Source organism: Drosophila montana, unplaced genomic scaffold (assembly GCF_035044405.1).
Source record: "Drosophila montana isolate Dmon_TW-CO22-7 unplaced genomic scaffold, ASM3504440v1 contig_3733_1, whole genome shotgun sequence".
NCBI classification, from domain to species: Eukaryota; Metazoa; Arthropoda; class Insecta; order Diptera; family Drosophilidae; genus Drosophila; species Drosophila montana.
Genome location: NW_026998620.1, coordinates 4,909,944 through 4,931,465, shown reverse-complemented (window position 1 = coordinate 4,931,465; position 21,522 = coordinate 4,909,944). Strand labels below are relative to the sequence as shown.

General features: G+C 41.2%; 1 protein-coding gene across 1 annotated transcript in view; it reads right to left on the bottom strand.

The window, feature by feature from the left end:
* The window catches only part of DIP-gamma (Dpr-interacting protein gamma), a 48,806-nt gene that overhangs the window by 890 nt on the left and 26,394 nt on the right, over window positions 1–21,522 (bottom strand). The window contains exons 2-8 of the mRNA XM_064694705.1: window positions 3,446–3,830; window positions 3,241–3,359; window positions 3,064–3,164; window positions 789–895; window positions 555–728; window positions 354–482; window positions 71–269 (exon numbers count right to left, since the gene is read on the bottom strand). Of these exons, the coding sequence (XP_064550775.1) occupies window positions 71–269; window positions 354–482; window positions 555–728; window positions 789–895; window positions 3,064–3,164; window positions 3,241–3,359; window positions 3,446–3,530 (914 nt within the window). The 5' untranslated portion in view covers window positions 3,531–3,830. The remainder of the gene's footprint in view (window positions 1–70; window positions 270–353; window positions 483–554; window positions 729–788; window positions 896–3,063; window positions 3,165–3,240; window positions 3,360–3,445; window positions 3,831–21,522) is intronic.

The following is a 21,522-nucleotide window of genomic DNA, read 5'->3' as shown; positions in this document are numbered from 1 at the left end:
AATTTGTGAATTTGGGACAGGTCATTGTGTTGTTGTGCGCCAAAAAAACAATGGACTTTTAGCTACTCACCCGTCCAGGAGCATTTCGGGTCCGGGCGAGCCCGCCTCCAGGCTGGACGTCGAAATGCTGGCAAAGCCATTCGATGTGCGCGCCCCCTTCAGCCAGTAGGAGACGGGCGACGGCGATGCCTCCACCTGGCACTCCAGCTGCACATCGGAGCCGAGCGGCGTGCCCAGCAGCTGGCTAGGAGCACGCACCATGGGCGCAACTGTGAGGGAGTAGAAAGCAAATGCTGCACTTGAACGGGCCTGCCCAGAGAGGGAGAGGGAGAGGGAGACGGAGGAGGACTTACATTGAACGCTGAGCGAGACCCGTTTGCTGACGGCCGGCGGGACATCGTTGGACGCAATGCACAGGTAGGCGCCCATCTGGCGCCGCTCCAGGCGCAGCAATCTCAGCGAGGAGCCATTGTAGGTTTCCACTGTGTTTTTGCAGATTGTGTCTGAGTGTTAGTTTCGGGCTTTTTATTGTGGCACTTGTGGGCCGAACTCACCTTTCATGAGCTCCCGGCTGCCCGGCTTGCGTATGAGAATCATTTCGCCGTCCTCGCGTCGCCAGATGACGCGCGGCTGCGGATTGCCCGTGGCCTTGCATGTGAGCGTCGCATCCTCGCCCTCCTGCACGGCCAGATCCGCCGAGGAGTCCTCGTTAATTATGTCTGGCGGCACTGTAAGCACTCAATATTCGTATTATCTGCTTTATAATTAAACAGTTCCCAAATATGCACCTTGCACGTCGATGCAGCCCACCTGCTTCTTCATGGGACTCGTGTTTATCTGGCACATGTAGCAGCCGCGATCGCTTTCCCGCAGCTTGCTGATCTTCAGCTTCCAGCTAATTACAATTACACAACAATTAAAAATTATAATTAACAACAATTAAACCATCATTTTCTACAATACTCAACACAGTCGGGAAACAAGAAGTTACACTATTTAGATGGAGTAAGTAAAATATCTTATCAAGCCTGCAAATCGGGTTTGAACCAAACCAAATTCGAGCTCTGAGTTCCAACTTATTTTGTACTATGAAGAATTATATCAAGCTAGATAGGTAAGGTGGTTTATGTTTAATTTTATAGTTCAAAGTAAACAAGTTTTGAGGGAATCCCAGCAGCAGAGCTTGGCCTCCAACCATATTTGGTAGATGCCAATTTTGGTTAGATGTCACATTGAAATATGAATAAATTTGAGCCCTACCAAAGAAGCAAACTTTCTGAGATAGACAAGTTAAATTTAAAACCAGTTTAAGGCCAGTTTAAGTAACTGAATGTTCATGGAAACTGAGCCTGAGCTTGGCTCCTGTGGTTGATCACTTATAATTTCACTCCAGTCGACAAAATGACCCTCAAATTAACCACAAAAATCGACCAGCTAGTTTCCTGATTAAGTCAGCCTCCCCTGCTACCCAGCTCGACGTCAGCCGACGGGACAGCCCTACTTTAACTAATGCAAATTGAATTTAATTGTTATCTGGTTCTTAATTGTTATCTAGTTTTAAGCTGTTTTAAGCAAAAGTAAATGCCACCTGCGCCTTAATTGGTTAAAGTAAATCAAAGATAGCTTAGTTCAGAATCTGTGGTATCTCGACTGTCTACTGAAATCCCAAATCTACAAAGGCGCCGCTCATCAAAACGATGCTGATGACTGAAGTCTGGGGCAAGGAATCAGCAGCAGACCAGCTTCATCGACTAAGAATAGTTCAAGCTAAGCCAGGTAGCCGACCTCCCGTCGAACGCAATATCCGTAGAAGAAAGGTGAAGATCGCCGACTGGCTATCGCGTTATCCGAAGGTGAATCGCCAGGTGAATCACAATCTCTCTTTATTGTAGATACTCTTTCAATCTAAGCTAAACAACATTCTAACTACACACTCTAGTGTCGGAGTCTTTCGCTTGGAAGAGATCAGAAGGTAACGAACAAAGTGATCTGAGTTAATATTTATTAAATTCTAACATTTCCCGACGGTTCTTTGTTCGTGTGCTTTCTGGTTTGGCCAGTACAATTTGTGAGCCAATTTTTCCGCGCATCCCTGTCAATTTTTCATTTAACAAATAACAAAAAAAAAACAACAGCCCCATTTTCTCTATTGCACACATAACAAATTGCCCGTCGTCGGCGAAGTCAAGTGAATAATGTTGAAAATGTAAGTGAAACCGAAATTTCTGGTGCAATTCGCTCCACAATATTCTCTTCCGTACACAATTATTAATTGCAAATCAATTGCAACGAAAAGCTGAATGAGATCTAACCCCTTCGTCTTCTTCTGGGCAAAATTAAAATACCATCAACTAGTTTATAAGATATATTTATAGAATGGATATATAATATTACAAATATAGTGACGGGAAATTTTCGACGGGGTTGGATTTGATGATGAGTTTCTGCCAAGAAGTACGCCTGACAGCATTGTAGTTAAAAACAAAACAATCAAAACGAAGGACAAATTTTAATAATTACTGTAAAGCCCACTTATTTTCCACTAATTTTGTTTTTACATATTTTATTATTTTTTTCTTTCGAATTAATTAATTAAACAATTATACGATTGTTAAGTCAATTATGTCACCTTTGCAAAGCACAATTATGTGTCTGTTTTTTTGTTTTTCATACAACTATTTTGTAAAGCTTCGTCTTAGTGCTCACACTCAAACTCAAACCACACTACAGTAAAAATTTCAACCTCGCAGCTCTTTTGACTTTCGCATGCTTAAGACACCTTTAAGTCAGGACAAACACTTGTATATATATTTATAGATTATATCTTCATTACTAAACACATTTAAAGAATATATAAAGTTAAAACGATTTTTAAAACTGCTCAAAGTCCTCTAAATAATAATTATAGAATAACTTTATGTATGGGAAATGTGGGAGCAAAATTGTAAACTTGGCTGAAAACTCTATGGATTATTCCTTAGTAATTGGAGGAGGGGAAAAATGTATACTTGAATAAAACTCTATGGATTATTCCTTAGTAATTGCTGAAAACTGTGTACTCACGTGTGCATATCCTGATGCATAACACTGATCCTGGCGTTGTGCGTCACGACGCGTCCTTGGAGTGCGAGCACCGTTTGATCGGATGCACGCAGCCAGCCAACCTGAGCAATAAGAAACACAAAAAACGCGATCAATCGAAGATGTGAGAGGAACTAGACGTGGCTGTGGATGACCTACTTTGTTCTTGCCCAGATTGCGCACCGAGCAGGCCAAAATGGCCTCGCGACCAGCCGGATATGTCACATTGTTGATGAAGCCAATAAACTCCGGATCGGGATCCAGCTGTGAGTTTGACTCTGTGCACAGCACGCGGCAACAAATTGAATTAGAATTTAATGTGGGGCCAATGGGCCAATTGAATGCTGGCCCCAGCTCTACTTACCGTGATGCTGATTCTGTGGATAGCCGTTGGCGCATTTGGCGGCCATTATCAAAATGACAAAGAGCGGGCCTAAATGGCTCTTCATTTTGTTCCTGCTGCTCTACTCTCGTTGTTGTTCTCGTTGTTGTTGTTGTTGCTGCTGCGGCTTGTTTTTGCGCTTTGCAGCTGACGTTTGTTATTGGCAGCAGCTGTTGCTCGATTCGCTGCCGCTGCTGCTGCTTTTGTTATTTATTTTTTATGTATTTTTTTTGCTGCGACGACCACAGTTTCTATTTGCATTTGAATTTCTATTGCTCTGGCTATTTGCCGCATGCGTTGTTTGTGCAAATTGCGCAAGGGGCTTTGATTTCACTGCATTTGCATCATTTCCAAGTGCTGTTGACATCTGCAAGCAAACAAATAAAAAAAAAATACCAAAATTCAAATAACAACCAAACAAAACATCAAAAATTGCTTCCAAATTTATTTCACAGCACTTATACACACACACACACACAGAGCACACAACAACAGCAAATGGAGTTCAGTTTAAGTGCTGCAACAATAGCAATCAACAACAGGGGGTTGGGGGGTTGGGGTTGGTGCTTGGGGGTTGGCTGCCCAACTCTGTTAACTTGATTATGTGCGGCGCACAGTTTTACAATTTTCCGCTGCCTGCTTTTAGGCGCGGCCAATATGGCCCTCAGTTTTCTCCAAAGTGAAGGCAAATGCAATTTTCAACACAAACACGAATTTATGGCATGGCCAACCGGCCGCCCGGCACGCCCCTTGCCGCCCAGGCAGCCGGCAGCAGGCAGCAATAAAAAAACGGGCCAAGAACTAAAAATAAAAATGGAACAAGGAGAAAAAAGTACGAGCTAGCAGCGTTGGCGCAGCCAAAGGTGCAAAATATGAATGTAAATATTAAAAAAGTTTCAAGACGCAAAAAACTAACGAGTTGTTCGCTCATTTGCTTGCCCCCAACCCGTGCCCCGTGCCCCGTGCCCCGTGCTGCATGCCCCACTCGACAAGCCACATTGCAGCCCGTCGCTGCACTTTGACGCATCTGTAATTTAATTTCTGTGTGAAATTGAGCGCTGGGCTAATACTAAATTTGCACTAAACCAGTTAGCAGGCCCGGACGAAGTGCAGCAAGACGGAGGGGGGCCAAATGCTTTGCAAACTTTTGACGAGGTGTCAATGCGATGCCACCGGGCTAAAATGCGCCAAATGCCGACGCGTCGCGTCGCATGCCAACCGGAGTAAGGCAACTTTCAGCGGCGGAAATGCGATTTGCTTATTGAATTACCTTTTGGCTGCGCCGAGCGGCGACACTGGAGCCATGTGCCATGTGCCAGCCCGAGCACAACACGATGGATTAACTAATATTGTTCACTTACTCACAATTCACAATTCAATTTCACAAGATTTGAGAGCTCTGCGATCAGTAGAATTTCGTGTTATATTCATTAAAGCAGGACACGTAATTATTATGAATGCAAAAATAAAAATTCGACTTTCACAATTATTTTCCACTTTTCGTCAATATAACTATTATAACAGTTTTTTTTTGATATTTCTTCTTTCAAGTGAAAAGTTATTTTCAACTTTTTCAGTTTAAGTTATTTATAAAAGTTATCGCATAACTTTTATTGAAAAAGTAAAAAATTAAAGCCAAATATCTTTTGAAGCACATCTATATATCTCCTCTATACATCCTGACTGATTGATTGACTGATTGATTGACTGATTGATTGATCAAAGCACGGAGCTAATCGTAAGAGTTAAAAAGCTTTTACTGTAATTACCCTATATAATGAATGTCCTCGGTAAGACGTGATTTTTGTCAAATTCCACCCACAAGTGTGGAACAAGCGGGTAAAAGATATGTATTATAGTTATTTGTTTACCGTTCGATCGACTTCAAACTCGTTTTGAATGATCTAGGTGAATTTAACTTGAGATAGTTTGGATAAATTTGATTTTTCCATGATCAGGTAGTGGCTAAAAAGGTAATATGTTAAATTTTAAGAAAATAACTTGCCATGGGCAAGGCCGGGGAATATCCGCTAGTCTTTATATATAAGACGGTTGGGCTGACTGAATGACTAATAACCGTAAGATCTAGGAAGCTTTAACTGTAGTTAACTTATGCTGAGACGTGGTCTTGGTAAATTTCACCCGTGTGTGTGGAAAAAACGGGGAATTCAGTTGAGGCGCAAAAATCCAACCTGTTTTAATGTAAAATAGCTGTATCGTTGTGAGTAATAAATGGTTTGAATAGTTACCATAAAAAGGAAAAAGTGAATATTGGAAAAGAGTTTGTATGTAATTTGGATTATATACATTTATGTATATACTATTTATGCTTTATTCCCGGCGGGTTTCGCGCTGCAGTATATACATTATATTGTTCTTAAGTGCATAATCACACAACTTTTTGGACAATAAAATGAACTAAAACAAAACTAAATGCTGCCTGCAGTTCAATCAAAAAGTTTCAAAATTGTAGTTCGAAACAAAGAGAGAGAGAGAGGCCTTCAATTTTTCGCTGTGGCAGATAATCCGCAACCATTTAAGATCAAGTGCAAATTAAAATTTAAATTAAATTTCAACTCATCAACTTTAACAACTGTGTTTGGAACCAACTCGTTTTCTGCTGCTGCTTTTTGCAGCTGTCAGGAAAAACAAATTTGCATCTTCGCACTTAAGAAAGGGAATATTTAAGAATGGCCCCCAAAAATGTAGCGCAGCGCGAACATAAATAAATTTGCCGTGTAAACAAAAAACATGGCGAAAAACTGCGCCAAACAAATGAAAAGAAGAAACTGCAAATCAGCGCAGTTGCTGCAAGGTAAGTCAGCAGCTGGCCGAGCAAGCCCATTGCAGCAGAACGGCAGCGGGGGAGTCAACATGGGTGAGAAAGAGAGAGAGAGAGAGAGAGAGTGAGAAAGCTTTGTGGCAAAGTGGCAGCTCAGCCGGCGGCAACAAAAAGAGCAAAGGCGAACTAACACGGGGCCAAATCCTTTTGAAGTTGCACAGCTGGCAAAAACAACACCAGCGCGAACAACAGCAACAACGGGAAAGAGTGCTCTGTCGGCACTGCTCGACTAGCAGATACGCTGTACCCAACGACAAGCTGCAATAAAGAAACACGCAACCTTCGATTAGCTTCGGTCTTTAGAGTCCGATCATTATGAACTTTTCTAGACTTAAATATGGCACCTCATTGTGTGAAGATAAAAAAAGGCTACCTTTAAGAATAAAATTATTTTTTTTCAGTTTATTGTGAAGTCTGTATAGTTTCTAAAAATATTTTCTAAAAATGTCTATTTAAGGGACGTCTTTTCTATGAAAGAACACACTTTTTTCAAGATAGGAGCATTTTCTGAAATTTAGAACATTTCTTAAATAATGGCGGTTTAGGGAACTTTTTTTTCGAGTGTATCCAAATTGATATATTCCTAATCTTTTTCTTCTGAGAAAGAACGACGCTCTTCCGTAAGTACAGTGTATAACGCAGGAGTATAAATACAAGATTAGGCGTCGGTTTTGCAAGCTTTGCTGCCTTTTTGTTGCTTATAATTCTCAAGTGGTTAAAGCTTCGGACTGAGAATAAGCCCTTGCAAATAAAGAGTCAGCAGCAAAGCCTGCTTATGATAATACTTAAAATAATTATAACTATAATGTCTATCTCTTGTCGCTGTTGCCCTTTATGACCAACATTGACCTCGAGTCGGCCAGCTTAAAATTAAGTTAAACCCAAACAGATAGCTAACTACATTTTGTCTTAATCTGTGTATATTATGTAAGAATAATGCATAAAAAATCTTGTGTTTAATTATAATTTTCAAGTAAAGCAAGTCTGGCAAGTTATGGAAATAGGTGAATATAACGTTGTTTAAATTATAAGCACGTGTTCCGTTTGATATACTCACGAGAATATGCATTCTCTAGCTCAAGTCTCTAGTTGTGATAGTTATCGGATCGATCAACTTAATTTGTCGTGATCAAGAGTATATGTAGATAATTTATATGTATGTTACACACATGCTCACAAAACCATTATACCCTTTATACCCATTCTAAATGGGCTTAGGGTATAACAACGGGCACATCGGGCACAACGGGCATAGCAAGGCGGGCAAACACTTGAGCTATAACCGTCAACAGGAGTCGCTGGCTGACAGCTGAGCCTGGTGCTGCGCCCGGTTGCGCCCGGCTGCCAGCTGCAAGGTAAATGTCTCAAATGCCGATGTTGTGTGCGCTGTTAAGGCGCAGCAGAACGAAAGCTCCCGGCCAAAGGGAGGGTCAGCCAAAAGGTAAAAGGTAAATGGCAAATGGTGAATGGTAAACGGCAAACGGCAAACGTTAAATGACCGACGCTTCTAAGCGGCGCAGCAATTTGACTTGAAAGTGCTGAGCACTTGCTGAATCTTGCACCTCGACAGAACGATGACGTTGTGGGCGTTCACGTGGGCGTAACTTCACAGAGCTAACGGCAGCGGCGGGGGCGGGGGCAAAAACAACAATGCCAGCAAATGGGCAGCGGCAGGCACAGGCCTTAAAGGTTTAGGCTTAAGCTCATTTATTTAAATTAAAACAAACACTGCAGGCCAAAAGGGCGAAGTCAAGCTGCAAAGGGAAGGGGAGGGGGCCGGGTATCAGCCACACAGAGTCACGACTGACTGCATGCAACTACATACGAGAGTGTGTGTCTGTGTGTGCGTGTGTGCTTTATGTATGCCTGCGAGGCGTCGTGGCAGCGAGCCTGCGTGTGTGCTTTAGCCTTGTGTGTGCTTATATGTGCATGTGTGTGTGTGTGTGTGTGCGTCTGACTGCCATAGAACTTTGGCAACATTTCCGATTGCCAACGCTGGCTTTAGTCGCCATTCTGTCATTGTGCTTTGCCCTTTTGTTGCCTGTCTGCCTGCCCCTCGACTTGCCTGTCTGTCTGTCTGTCTGTCTGCCTGGCTGCCTGTCATTTGTCCACTACACAAACAGGGCAAATTGTTTGCAATAATGCGCGTGGCACGTGAATTGCTTCCCCTTGCCACCACTCACGCCCATGCTACAGCCCAGCTAGCTGCCACGCCCCTTATCATAGCCAACAACAGCAGCTCGAAGCAGGTGCCCCACTTGCTACTTGCCGCTTGCTGCTTGCCGTTGGCGCTAATGAATTTCACTGGCAATTGCGAAGCGTGCAACATCGGTGGCAACAACAGTCGCCACAGCGACAACAACAACAACAACAAAAACATAAACTCCAGCAAAAAATAGCGCCAACAACTCTCTGACAAGTGCAATAAATGGCGACGCAAAGTTTAAGTAGAAAATCACAAAATTGAAATGTTAATTGTTTGTCTCACTTTTTATATTGCTTTGTGTGCATTTTTAAACACTCTATACCCTTTCAAAATGCCACAGAGAGGGTATAATAAGCTTGGCAAACTATTTGTTACATGTAAAAGTAAAAGTATAAATAAAAATATATACTCTTTACTTGGTATAAACATTTTTTTTACTTTACCCAAAATTCATTTAGTTAATTATTATCTCATGCTCTAGCCTAAAGCCATTTAATATCGATATAGAATAATGAAGAATAATAAACTTTTCATCTGTTTTTTTATTTTTTTTTTTAAATTCGCTTTGCTCCCACACTTTGAGATACAAAACTCTTTGCATTCGGACTCCATTCCAATCTAACGAGAAAATTAACACTTTTCTTTTTTTATTGGATTTTTAGCTATGGAATCACAATCGCATTCCAGACCGAACGTTGGTCTCTATTTAATAAAAAAGGGAATATTCTACCAATTTTTTACAGTTTTTAGATTAAATAAATTCCACATGCTTTTATACCCTGCAAAGGGCTGGAAATAGGCAGCATATGCTTATTTCCAATTGATAACTCATTTTATTTTAAAAACATTATTACATTTTTCACATTTCATTAAGCTGAATATTATTGATCAGAGAATTTCTTTAATTTAAAGCTTGCAGTTTTATTTGAATTCAGTTAAAGAACTCTTCTGCTAATAAACTGATCAGAGCTTGCAAAGCGCTTGTGGTTGAACTACAGGGTATCAGGTAGTCGTGCACTTTGTACTCTTTTATGTTGGCTTTTTTTGCTGTGTGCGAAAAAGTTTTGCAGCATTTCTCAATGAGATTTTTTATTGCAGCCCGGCGAAAGTTTTTATGTGGCACCATTAGTAGCCAATTATTGGCGACTTTTTACGCTCGAAGGCTGCTCGAAGCTCCGGATCCGGGCCTCCCCACAGACTGGCACGCCGATTTATATTCAATGTCAGCGGCTGCGAACTAACTATTTGACTGACTGCATTAAAAAGTTCAATAATGAGCTACTAATAACTCAATTTCTACGATGCGGCCAAAAAGCGAAGCGCTAATTAAAACCGCTGTCAGAGTGTTGAATGTCGTGATAGTGCATCGGAGGGGCGAGCTGGAGGGGTTGGGGCTGGTTTTTGGGGAGGGGGGTAGAAAGTGCACTGAGTGCGAGGCTGCACTTTAGCTTAATTAAACATTGGCGCCTCAGTTTTAATTGATTGTGAACAAACTGAAAGCGCAGACATTGCTGCCAGAAGAAGATTAAGAGCGAGAGAGAGGCAAAGATGTAAATAAACAATTTAACTAAATGCGCCACAAAGTAGGCAACGCGCTTTCAAAGACACGCCAGGGCTGCTGCCTCTGCTGCTGCGGCTGCTGTTGATGCTGATGCCACAAAAGCCTTAAGCATTAGGCGAGGCATGGAAATGATGCTTGCAAAGTGTAAATGTAAACACAGCTCAAGGAACAAAAGACCGGCAAGGCGTCGAGCACGAACAATGCGTACAGCCAAATGAATGGCAATGGGAATGGGAATGGGAATGGGAATGGAAATGGGAATGGAGGTGGAAATGGTAGTGTGGCCGCGTGGAGCTGGTGCACGACTGAATGAATGAATAGGAATGGCAATGATTGTAGGCTAGGTTTTCACGGCAGTCGGCGTCGACTGCCCCTCAACGGCAGCAGCAGCAGCAACATGGAGGCGGGCGGGGTCAGAGTGCACGGCACAATTGTGATAATTGCCGTTGTCTCACACCTTTTTGCCAGCGGCAGCGGGTCGTGAAATGATGACAAGCAAAAGCTCTTCCGCTGCCTGTTTGTCTGCCACTCTTTGGCACATAAATGCGTGCCCCTGCCCCGCTGTTTATTTTACAATTTCATTGTTTACATTTATATTTTAGCTGAAGCACACACACACGCACACAAGCACACACGCTGCTGGCAACATGTGTGTGCCACACACAACTTTCTTCACACACACAGAGACATGCCAACCTGCCTCTTGCCGCATTTCTCTTCTTGCCTTTCTAGCCGAATTTTCTTTCGTTTTTGGCGCTTTCTCAACTTTTTTCGCGCACAATTTGCATGCGAATTTGCCGCTGTCTGTTCGCCCAAAACTTTGCCCCGTCCGTCCGTCCGTCCGCCCGTCCGTCCGTCTGTTTGCTTCGTCCTGCCCATCCGTCTGTCCTTTCTCTCGTCCGACCATTTGCTGTCCTCCGGCCTCATGCGCGTGCCTTTTACTGCACGACTGCCACTTGCCAGTTGGCTGGCTGCCTGCCTGCACCCCCTCCCCCCTGCCCGCTCCTCTCACAGCTAGAGGCCCACCCTCTGCATTGCCGCCGTTCTGTTCTCGTGCAGTTTTTCTTTCATTTTTTATGCGCCGTTAACAACTTTTGCTCGGTTTACTTTTTCCGTGTCGGGCGGCGTCGCCGGCGCTGCTTCTTTCAAACTTTAATTGTTGTTGCATGTCCTTTTGCGCACTCCTCGACGGCATCGTCATCCTCCTCAGCATCTCGTAGCTGTTACTTTTCTTGTTGTTGTTTTTCTTGTTTTTCTGGCGTAAATTGTACGCCTCACGTTTTTACGCCTGCAGCTAAAGGACACCCATCTGCATATGTGTGTGCGCATGTACTTGTGTATGTGTGTACGTGTGTACGTGTGTATGTCTGTGGCGACGGAAGTGTGAAACTGAAATTGAGCAACTAAAGGACTAAAAGACTCTGCCAGTTGCCTACTGGCTAACACTGAACACTGGTCTCCACTGCGTACAAATTGTGTTCAAAAAATATATTAATTAATTTTCAAGAAACAGAGTTTGTTGCAAATGACAAAATGTTTTTGGTAAATTTTTTTTTATTTTTGATCCACGAATAATGTTATAATTGGCATACATTTGTATTAATGATTAATACTTCCAACACTTTATGGAATTCACAAATTATTTAATATGTAGAAATTGTTAAAAATGTGCCAAGAATAATTCCATTTAATCACTTTAAGCTAATTGTTTAAATATTAAAAATATTTAAAAAAAAGTGATAAAATATATTCAAATCAGATTTTCATTTAAAAAAAAAATTGTGAAAAATATAATTTTATTTTAAAATTTAATATTAGTTTTAAATTTAATAACAACACAACATTCACATTCGGCTTCACTCTAAGAAATCTACAGTTGACGAAATTTGATTTATTTTATAAAAAAACTATTTATTTTATAGATTTTTATCTAAAAAGTTTATATTATTACTGACTCTTGGATTAAGGTATTTTTTTTTAAAAAAACAATCATTTTCAAAAGGAAAATCATATTTTAGGAAAAATGGCTTACCAATAATAGTTTGGAATTGATTAAGATTGAGGTTGTATGAAGCCGGCACGAAAATAAATGGAGTTTTGCTTTTCCGGCATAATAAAAATGATTTAGCAATAACACAATTAGTTCTCTTAAGAGAAACATATGCAAATGTTTAAAAACTTTATATTGAAATTTGAATTATTGAATGCTAAAAAAAAAATAAAAAACAAATTTTTAAAATTTTTAATTCTTACTTATGTTGAAATTTAGAATGTAAAATGATTGCAAGTAAACAATGCGTAGTTAGTACAAAGAAAATATATAATATGTTAGTATATATATTTAGTATGCGCATTAAAATAAAGTAATTCGAAGAAAGTTTTGCATGGGCTCGGCCTCACTGTGCATGGCCTGTGCATTTGTGTTCATTGCCAACGTCTGTTACTGTTAAATGTGCGTGCGTGTAAGTATCTGTGTGAGTGGGAGAGAGTGAGTGTGTGCTTGCGTGTGTATGTGTGTGTGTGCATGTGCTCGACTTTATTTGGTTTTGCGTAGCACTTGGCATTTATTTGCCCACACCGAGACATGAGGCTGCCCTCAGCTGCCGCCGCTCTCTCTCTCTCTCTCGCCCACAAGCTGAACGAGCAAAAAACTTCGTTTGCTCGTTTTTTGTTTTTTTTTTTTGTTGTTTTTGTTTTCTTTTATTTATTCCAGAAAAAAAGTTGGTCTCGAAATAGCTTTAGGGAGTTTGTAAAACGCATTGTGCTGAACGCTTTTAGCAATAGCTTCATTGAACGGGCACGCGTGTATTTCGAGCACCTTTCTCTTCTTTTTCTTTTTCTGTCGTGTAGTATCCGTACGGGCGGGGCAGAAGGAGTGGAATGTTGCGATAAGATAACACATATGGCTTTATAAGGGGCTGCCATTTGTTTGACATGTGTTATCCAATAGTCGTGATTGCTCAATCATTTCGCAAATATCATTATAATTGAATGCTGCTCGTAAAGGAGCTTGCGATACGATCACATCCTTTGGACGATAACGGAGTGCATACGGATGATATAAGGGCAATTTTTAATAAACTCAACGCTGATGGAAGACAATACTGTAAGGCCTGCTGGCAAGGGAAGCATAAAGTTCAGGCCAGATTGTTGTGTGGCTTTATTGCCTTAAAAATGCTTAACAATTACTGGATTGTAATTGCCGCTGCTTGCTGCATTCGTTACCATAATTGCTGTTGGCTTAATTTCAACTGCCGACTTCCGGACCGGCAACTTCAGCTGCTTCTGCTGCCCCTTCAGGCAGCCTCAGACAAGCCAGGAACGACAACGACAACAACGACAACGACGACAACAAGAAAACCCATTTGACTTACAATCTTGCCATGTGTGCGGCTGTGTGTGGTGTGTGTGTGGTGCTTCTGTTGTTCATTTGGTTGGCTTTCTTCGAGTGCAGCTCGCTGGCTCTTTGGCCAAAACGGGCTGCGGACTGCGGACTGCAACGACTCGCTTTCAGCTGTGTCTGCTTTTGTTAGTTTTATTGTTGGCTTCTGGTCGACTGCTTGTCCGGGCCTCGTCGTTGGGTCGCATTGAGTGCTCTGTACGCTCCAGGCTCTGGCTTTGGCTTTGGCTCCGTGTGTGTGTGTGTGTGTGTGTGTGTGGATTTCTTCGTCGTCTACTTAAAACTGCGGGCCTCTTCGTCCACCTGCAGCTTGCACCTTGCACCTTGCACCTTGCATCCACGTTCAACGCTCATCAACGCCACATTTGCGTGCTCTGCGCGCCACCCGTTGCTGGCCGTCCTTGTTTTTTATTTTCCTTGGTTCCTTGGTCCTTGTTCCTTGTCCATAGCCGTGTCTTTCTGTCCGCAAGCATTTCAACTGCGCATTTGCCTGCTCGCTTGAGCACCCATTCAGCTGTGCATCGGTCACACAGCCACACAGCCCCCCTCAAGCGGCACCCTGCTGCTCATATTACCCTTGCTCGCCTCCGCCTGCACACCCCTAACGCCTTGCCTGGCTCCTGTTTGCATAAATGACTGCGCCTGTATATTTGGCATGACTCTTGAATTAATTTTGCAACATTTTAAATTGAGCGCAATTAATTGCAAAAATGTTTTATTTTTACCCACTTGCACTCGTTTTACCACTCACAAATACCCATACATATATGCACTTGTGTGTATGTGTGTGTGTGTGTGTTTGGAATTTTTGAATGGGCTGCTGTGCATTTTGTGTAGTCGCATTCGCTGCTGTTGCTGTTGCTTTTTGTGTGCAAGTGCGAACACGCGCATTCAAGCATATGCACGTCGGCCCGGCCAAACACTATATGCATACATACACTCGCACTAACACCACACACACACACACACACAGACTCACATGCATGTAATCATTCATACATATATACAAATAAATTTGCATGTGTGTGGCGACGCTTTTTGCGGCCCCATCGTTTGGACGTGTTGGCTTTTTGCATTTCTTTTCTCTTTTATGCATTGCTTTTATCGCGTTTTCCACGCGTCTCGCATACATTCACGTTCACTTATCCACACACACACACACACACACACACACTAACAGCACGCATCGCCTAAAAGTATGCAGCATGCATTGAAAGGCTTTTTACATGTCACACTCTCCCTCTCTCTCACTCTGCTTTGTCTTTTTTTTTTCTTCTTGTCCAGTCTGTCGCCATTTCTGTTATTGTTGCTGTTGTTGTTGTTGCTGTTGTCGCTGCTGCTATTGCTGTTAATTTTTGGGGCGCTTCTGTTGCATTTTTGCCATTTTGTTGCCTGACGCTTCAGCCGACGCATTTCATTTTCGTCTCACTTTACATTTGCCATCCCCTACCCCCCACTCGTTAACCCCCTCTCTCGCTCTCACTCTTTTACTGTGCTGGCGTGCAGCGTCGCTTATTTATATCCAATTGTTCATTTGTCTTTGGTTTACGTTACGCATACGTCATGTTTGCCCATATTTTATATTTTTATATGTGGCCATGCATTATATTCGTACGCTTCGCTTCAACCACAACTGCATATGTGTGCGTGTGTGTGTGTTCGTCTGTGTTTGTGTATCTGGGTCTTACAATCAGAGTGGTGGGCCACAAATGTAAAATATTTTTCGTAATATTTATGCGTGTTTTCAGTTTTCCTTTATAAATTAAATGTGTCAGCTATTTGCAAGAAATTCCATATCTCTCAGCCGTGCATTGAAAATGCATATAAGCTTTTGGTAGAATCGCAAATATAACCAAATGGATAAAAATTTGTATTCGCAATTATTGCGAAAATAGCACTGGCATATTACTCGCATTAACATGCTGCTGGAACTCCCTTGGCAATTATTTATGGTTAAATCTTAATTAACGAAAAAATAAATAGAAATGAACTAAAATATTTGCAGACAGCTTCCTCAATTTAAAATGCTTTATTTTGTGCATTTTCGCATAACAAAATCTCCATAATAAATTCAATATTCGATGCAACCGTACACGTATTTACATATTTACTTAGTTCGACTGTCAGACATTTGTCAAAAGCCCTGACATTCGTACGTTTCTATCGCATCCGTCAATCCATACCGTCAGTGCTTAATTCTATAGGGTATATTCGATTCGCTTCGTAAATCTCGTTACACATGCATACAATTTTGCACTTTCGCTTGCGTCTGGGGTACAAAAATAAAGAAAAAATAAAAATAAAATGAAAATGAAAAAAAAAGAAGTAATTTTTCTTTTCTGCATGAAATTTTATCATTTTGTTAGTTCAATGGGTTTTATATTTCGTTTTGTATATTCGAAGGTATTTTATTTATTTATTTTTGTTTGTCTGGCTGTTGCCTTTTCTTTCCTCCTCTTTCTTTTTTTGGGATATATATTTTGCTGCAAAGTATTTTGAATTTTTTATGGAACTTACTCGTGCAGTGGCAACAAAAATAACAATAATAAACACAACAAAAACGACAACAAATTTGTCTTGCAAAAAGTTTATTTTTCTTGTCACATTTTCTTATTGTAGTTGATAAACTTCCCGTTTCGTGCCCCAATCTACGGCCGAGGCCCCGTCCAAGTGTCTATGACTGTTTATGGCCCGTCTGTCAGTCTGTCAGTCTGCTGTCTGCATGTGTGTGCCTCTATGTGTGCGTGTGTGTGTGTGTGTGTGTGCCTGTCTACATGTTTTCGTTTTTTATTATTCAGTAAATCAAATCAGTTGCCTAACAACTCAATCCAAGCACTTGCAGCACGCTCCATGGACATGGTCCGCACACCTCGTTCCCTCTCCCTCTCTCTCTCTCTCTCTCCCGCACTGGGCACGCCCTCTCCAGAATTTTCATTGGACTCGACTAAACTTGCTCGCAGGACAGCTCGCAGGCTTCCGCTGCTGGGCATTGCCTCATCTTTTTCCCCTCACTCATCCGAAATGCAGCATGTATCTGCGATATCTTTCTGTCAGCCTGCCTCTGAGCTGTCATAGCCATGTTGTTTTTGTTGTGGGTGTTGTTTTGTTGCTGCTGCTGCTGTTGCTGTTGTTATTTTCACAGTTAAGTCAATATGCAGCCGTCAAAAGCAACACTTGATACTTTTGTATGCTACTTGCGTTGCCCAAGTCCCATTTCCACCTACATACCGCCCGCTCGGCATCTCCGTTCTTTGATGACTGTCACAGTTATTGCGACTTTTCTTTCATTTTGTTTGCAAAGTTCTGCACACAGTCATGAACTTGGCAACAGGGTAACATAACAAATTTATGGTCAGTCATATGGACAAAAAACATGCAAACAACTAAACACACACACACACACACACACACACACACACAGTCAAGGAGCGCTGGTTAGGCAAAGGGTGACCATAATCGACTTATGTGCATAAGCCGTCGCTCAAATAGGCATGAACTATCAACCTTAAAAGTCAATGGACTCCTGGACTCATAAGCGCCAACAAGATAGCGTTCCGGACAGGATTGCCAGTCAGACAGTCAGATAGTCAGTCGGTTGTCTAGTCAGTCAGCCAGATGGATGTCCCACTTGATGTCGCTTTGATTGTCCCGCTTTTTGTTTTTCCTGCATTGAGCTGCAGCTGCGACAATGTATATATATCAAGACACAAATTCGTGGAAAAGCGGATTACTATCAATCAACGTAAGTCATAAAGGACCACAAGCTGAAATTCGAAAATAAACTCCAGCCATTTCTTGTCTCTCCGAGTTTATTTACATTTTACAAGCTGCCTTTCGGATTTACCTATATCGAGAACTATTGCTGGGAAACGTGTAAACCAATTTAAATAATACAAAATATAAACTACTGATGCGAATTATTAATGCTTCTATAATATACTATATATATATAAAGAAGAGACCAACTGACAGAGAAATCCAATCCTCAAGAGAAATTTTAACTGAAGGATGAGCAGTTGGATGGATATGGAAAGAGGAAAAGTGGCGTCGTGTGCCTGTTTGGATTACGTGCCCGAACGTCGTCAGCAATTGTCGATATTTATGTTTACTTAAGTTGTTCTTATAGAGTAAAAAGTAACAGCACCAATTTTTAATGAATTCGTGCCAACAATAACAGTAACTTTTTATAATGCTGTCATATATATTTTTCGGCAGGCCCAATTAATCGTATAAGTAGCGCTGTGGCTAAGATTTTTAGGGCCACGAAAACAAATTCAAATAAAAGATATTTTAGTGGAAGGAAAATAATAATTTATATTATATTATATTTGATTCGGTCTCAACTGGAACAATGGGGCCGCTGAGCGTGCTAGGATCATCCGAAACTTTGTAAACAGGTTTAAGATCTCAGTAGACATGTCGCCTTTAATTCCTGCACAATCAGAATTATGAATTTCTTTTGAACATTATTAATTTTTCAATCTATGTAATATATGTTATATGGTAAACATTTAACCAGCTTAGCCAAAATGCACGCGAACAAAGTTACGTCGGAAAATGCAGAATACAATATTTTGCAAAGGACAAAAACATTTTCAGTTGCGATTGTAGTGAAAATCGAAAATAAATAAAAATTTGACACCCAGCTCGAAATTCCAATTATTAGAAATTTAATTTAAAATTGACAATCGCATCCTGAAGCGTATTGATTACATAAAACAAAATGAGGCATAATTATGTTGACGTCAGCAGAACAGAAATACATTGTAAATATTTTTAGATTTTGCCAAACAAACTTATCAGTTACCTTTGTTAGAGCTTTTGTTTACCCGTGGCTTTAATGATTTACTTGTTCTTACCTGTTGCTAAATAAGCATGTTTCCACAGTGAAAGCTGCAAACGCCCAAAATTTTGAAGGTTTGTGATTTGGCTCAAGGCTCGAACCATTGACCTTTATTCGGTTCGTTAACCTGGTTTCTTACATCGATTGACCCAGGTGTTTATTCAAATCTGGCTTCGTCTCTTAATATCTTTGGCATTTAATACCCTTCTAGACATTTGCCTCACAGTTTTGCAGATATGTGAGAATAGTGAAGCTCGTTAATGCAGAGTTTTTTGAGAATATCTGGGAAAGATAATATGTTGCCATACGAGCTCGTTTCTATGGCAGATATTCGATGCAATGTTGATAAGATTTTGCATATATATGAGAAGCATCGTGAAACTTCTAAATACAGAGTTTGTTTGAGATATGTTGAAAAACAAAAGCGACCGGTCGTTTCTATATGATATACAGGCTCGATCTGTTCGGATTTGACATCTGTACTAACTGCAACAGAAAGAATGACCTATGCGAAGTTTCAGGACTTTAGAACTGTAGGGTCATGGCTAGAATATATACACCTTTTGGAGATGTCTCCTTCTATGCGTTATAGATTTTATGACAAAATTATAACACCCTCTACAAGGCTACAAACAAGTAGAATAGCTTCAAGCATATTTTTATAATTGTTTCCGCTAAGCTCAGCCAAAAAAACAAGTAAGGATCTTCTGAAAATATTGCAAGCATCAATAGTTTTTCAAGCTAACCATTTGGTTTGTCGCCTTAAATTTTATTCCGTATAAAATGAAATCAAAGGCATTAAACATTCTCCATCGATATATAATTTGATTTGGCAAGCACAAGTGCGAAGACGTTAATGACGGGCAGATGGTATTTTTTTTTTTCAAAACATTTTTAAGCCAGTGTCTGCCGTGGATCCTTAAGCGGCACGTAGCTAGCGTCTGGCCCCCGCCTTAGCCAGGGTATTGTTCTGGTGGCAACCTTTTTTTACGATTTACGTGCCGTTTCCCCAGGCAGTGGCTGTGCCACACTCAGATGTCCGTGCCTCATGCATGGCTTTTAATAATGCTCATATTTTTATGGCCCGCCCAGACGATGGTCGGGGCCGTCATCGCATTTCGTGTGCTTTTTTTTCATTCACTTTTTTGTTGTTGCTTTTTTGTTGGTTGCAACTTTTGTTGCTTAAATTAACAAGTCCGTCCTGGCAAAGGCACAAGCGCTCGCTCAGGCACGTATGGACGTATGGCAAACATTGACGTTTGTTCTGCTTAACCTAAATCCACTTTGATTGAACACGCCAATGCCGCTGGACATTTTAAGTTATTAATGCCATCGAATTTTAATTATCAAATGCGCATACGGATTCGAATCGAAAGCCTTCGCCAATTTACAGCCGATTGTCAACAAAAAACAACACAATAAGCAAAACAAGAGCATTAGCAATCGCTTGCAGTGTCACGCTGGCTGCTGTGCTAATACCCTTTCCTGAAAAGGATACCACAGTTTTTTCGTGAAATGCAGGATGCATGCGATATTTCTGAGCAACAGCACCTGCTCATATATACTCTTGGTCAAAAGGCGACTCGCTACAGCTACATTCATTTTCGGGCTCTGCCATTTTTATGCAAGAAATGATAAATTTGATTTTTATGAAAGTTATTCTACGTTGTCGGCAAAGATAAGATCACCATATCAGCTTTAAGATATTATGGTGGTAAGTCCAGATATGTCATAAAATCCCAAGAACCGCAAGTCGATCTTTTAAGTTTGGTTCAATCTCGGAGCTCCAATTTTATCCGAACTCGGAACCTTCTTAACGATGTTCCATTTCATAGTTGAACAAAAAAGCAAGCAAAATAGATTGAATTGCTTCATTTAAAAGTTGAAAAAAGTTGAAAAACGAAGTTTAAGAGAAGAGTGAAAAGTTCACTAGCCTGAACCAAAGGCAAGACATTAAATCTTGCAACATTTTGAACCTACCAACATTAGAGATGTATATATATATATATTAAACGTATATGTTTTCCATAAAACATTTATATATCTGTATAAAAGTTGATATATGACATTGTATATGCAAGGGTATTTAATCTTCGGCATTTCGCACAAACTTATTATTTCTAGTTATTGTTGTCATTGTTATATATGCTCTTGTATGCTGGCATGTGTGTGTGCGTGTGTACGTGTGTGTGTACATGCCTTGGGTCTGTGTGTTGTAATTCAATTTGATTAAACAAACTTTGTGTTGATCAGCCCAGTTGAGCCGAGTTCAGTTGATTATTTGGGCATCACCGCATCACCGCATTACCTGCCAGGCTCATTTGCTGTTACGCTGCATATTTAATGCAGCAAATTTTTATTATCCTCATGCGCTCATGAGCTGGTGTGCGTGTGTGGGTGTGTGTGTGTGCGGATGTGTAAGCGTGTGGCAAGGCAAAAACAAAGAGCAAGAAAGTTTAAATAAACTTTTAACTTGAAGGCATCAGCGTAAGTTCGGTTCGAATGTCAGGCAGCAGGCAGCAGGAGGCAGGCAGCAGGAGGCAGGGAGCAGGAGGCAGGGAGCAGCAGCGTCAGCAGCATCCATCTGGGGAGTTGTCAGTGTCACTCGTCTTCCGTTCCGCGCTATGTTACGCCCTGAGTTGGCCATGACTTGCCCTGTGTCGTCGTCGTCCTGCAGCGCCACGCCAGTGTCCTGTGGCCCATTTGCCACTTGCTGCCGCAACAGAGGCATCATCATCGTGCCCCCCACCTACGCCCCGCCTGGCCATTGTTGTTCTTATTGTTGTTGTTCTACCAAGGGTTTTCGGTTTGGCAAAAATGAAGTTTTTCTTTTGCCATGAATTGATAATGTACACATGTTCATATGTGGGGAGGTGCTGATACGATGCTGCTATTTGCATAACCATATACATCCTAGCATCTATGCGTGTGTGTGTGTGAGTGGGTGTGTGTGTGTGGGTGTGTCTGTGTGCGTGTGTATTGGTGAGTATTTGCTGATTATTTAGCCAAAAGTTGAAAGGTATTCGAAATTCTGCAGCCAAACTAAAACCAAAACAAACAAAAAACACCCAAAAACTTTTATTAAGTTGAAGATATTTTGTTGAAATTTATACACATTTGCCATTTGCCATTTTTTCTTTCCTCTTCTTCCCAATCCCCCTTCCCGCCACACCTCCACGCCCATCGCATTGTCTTTATTATTGTTGT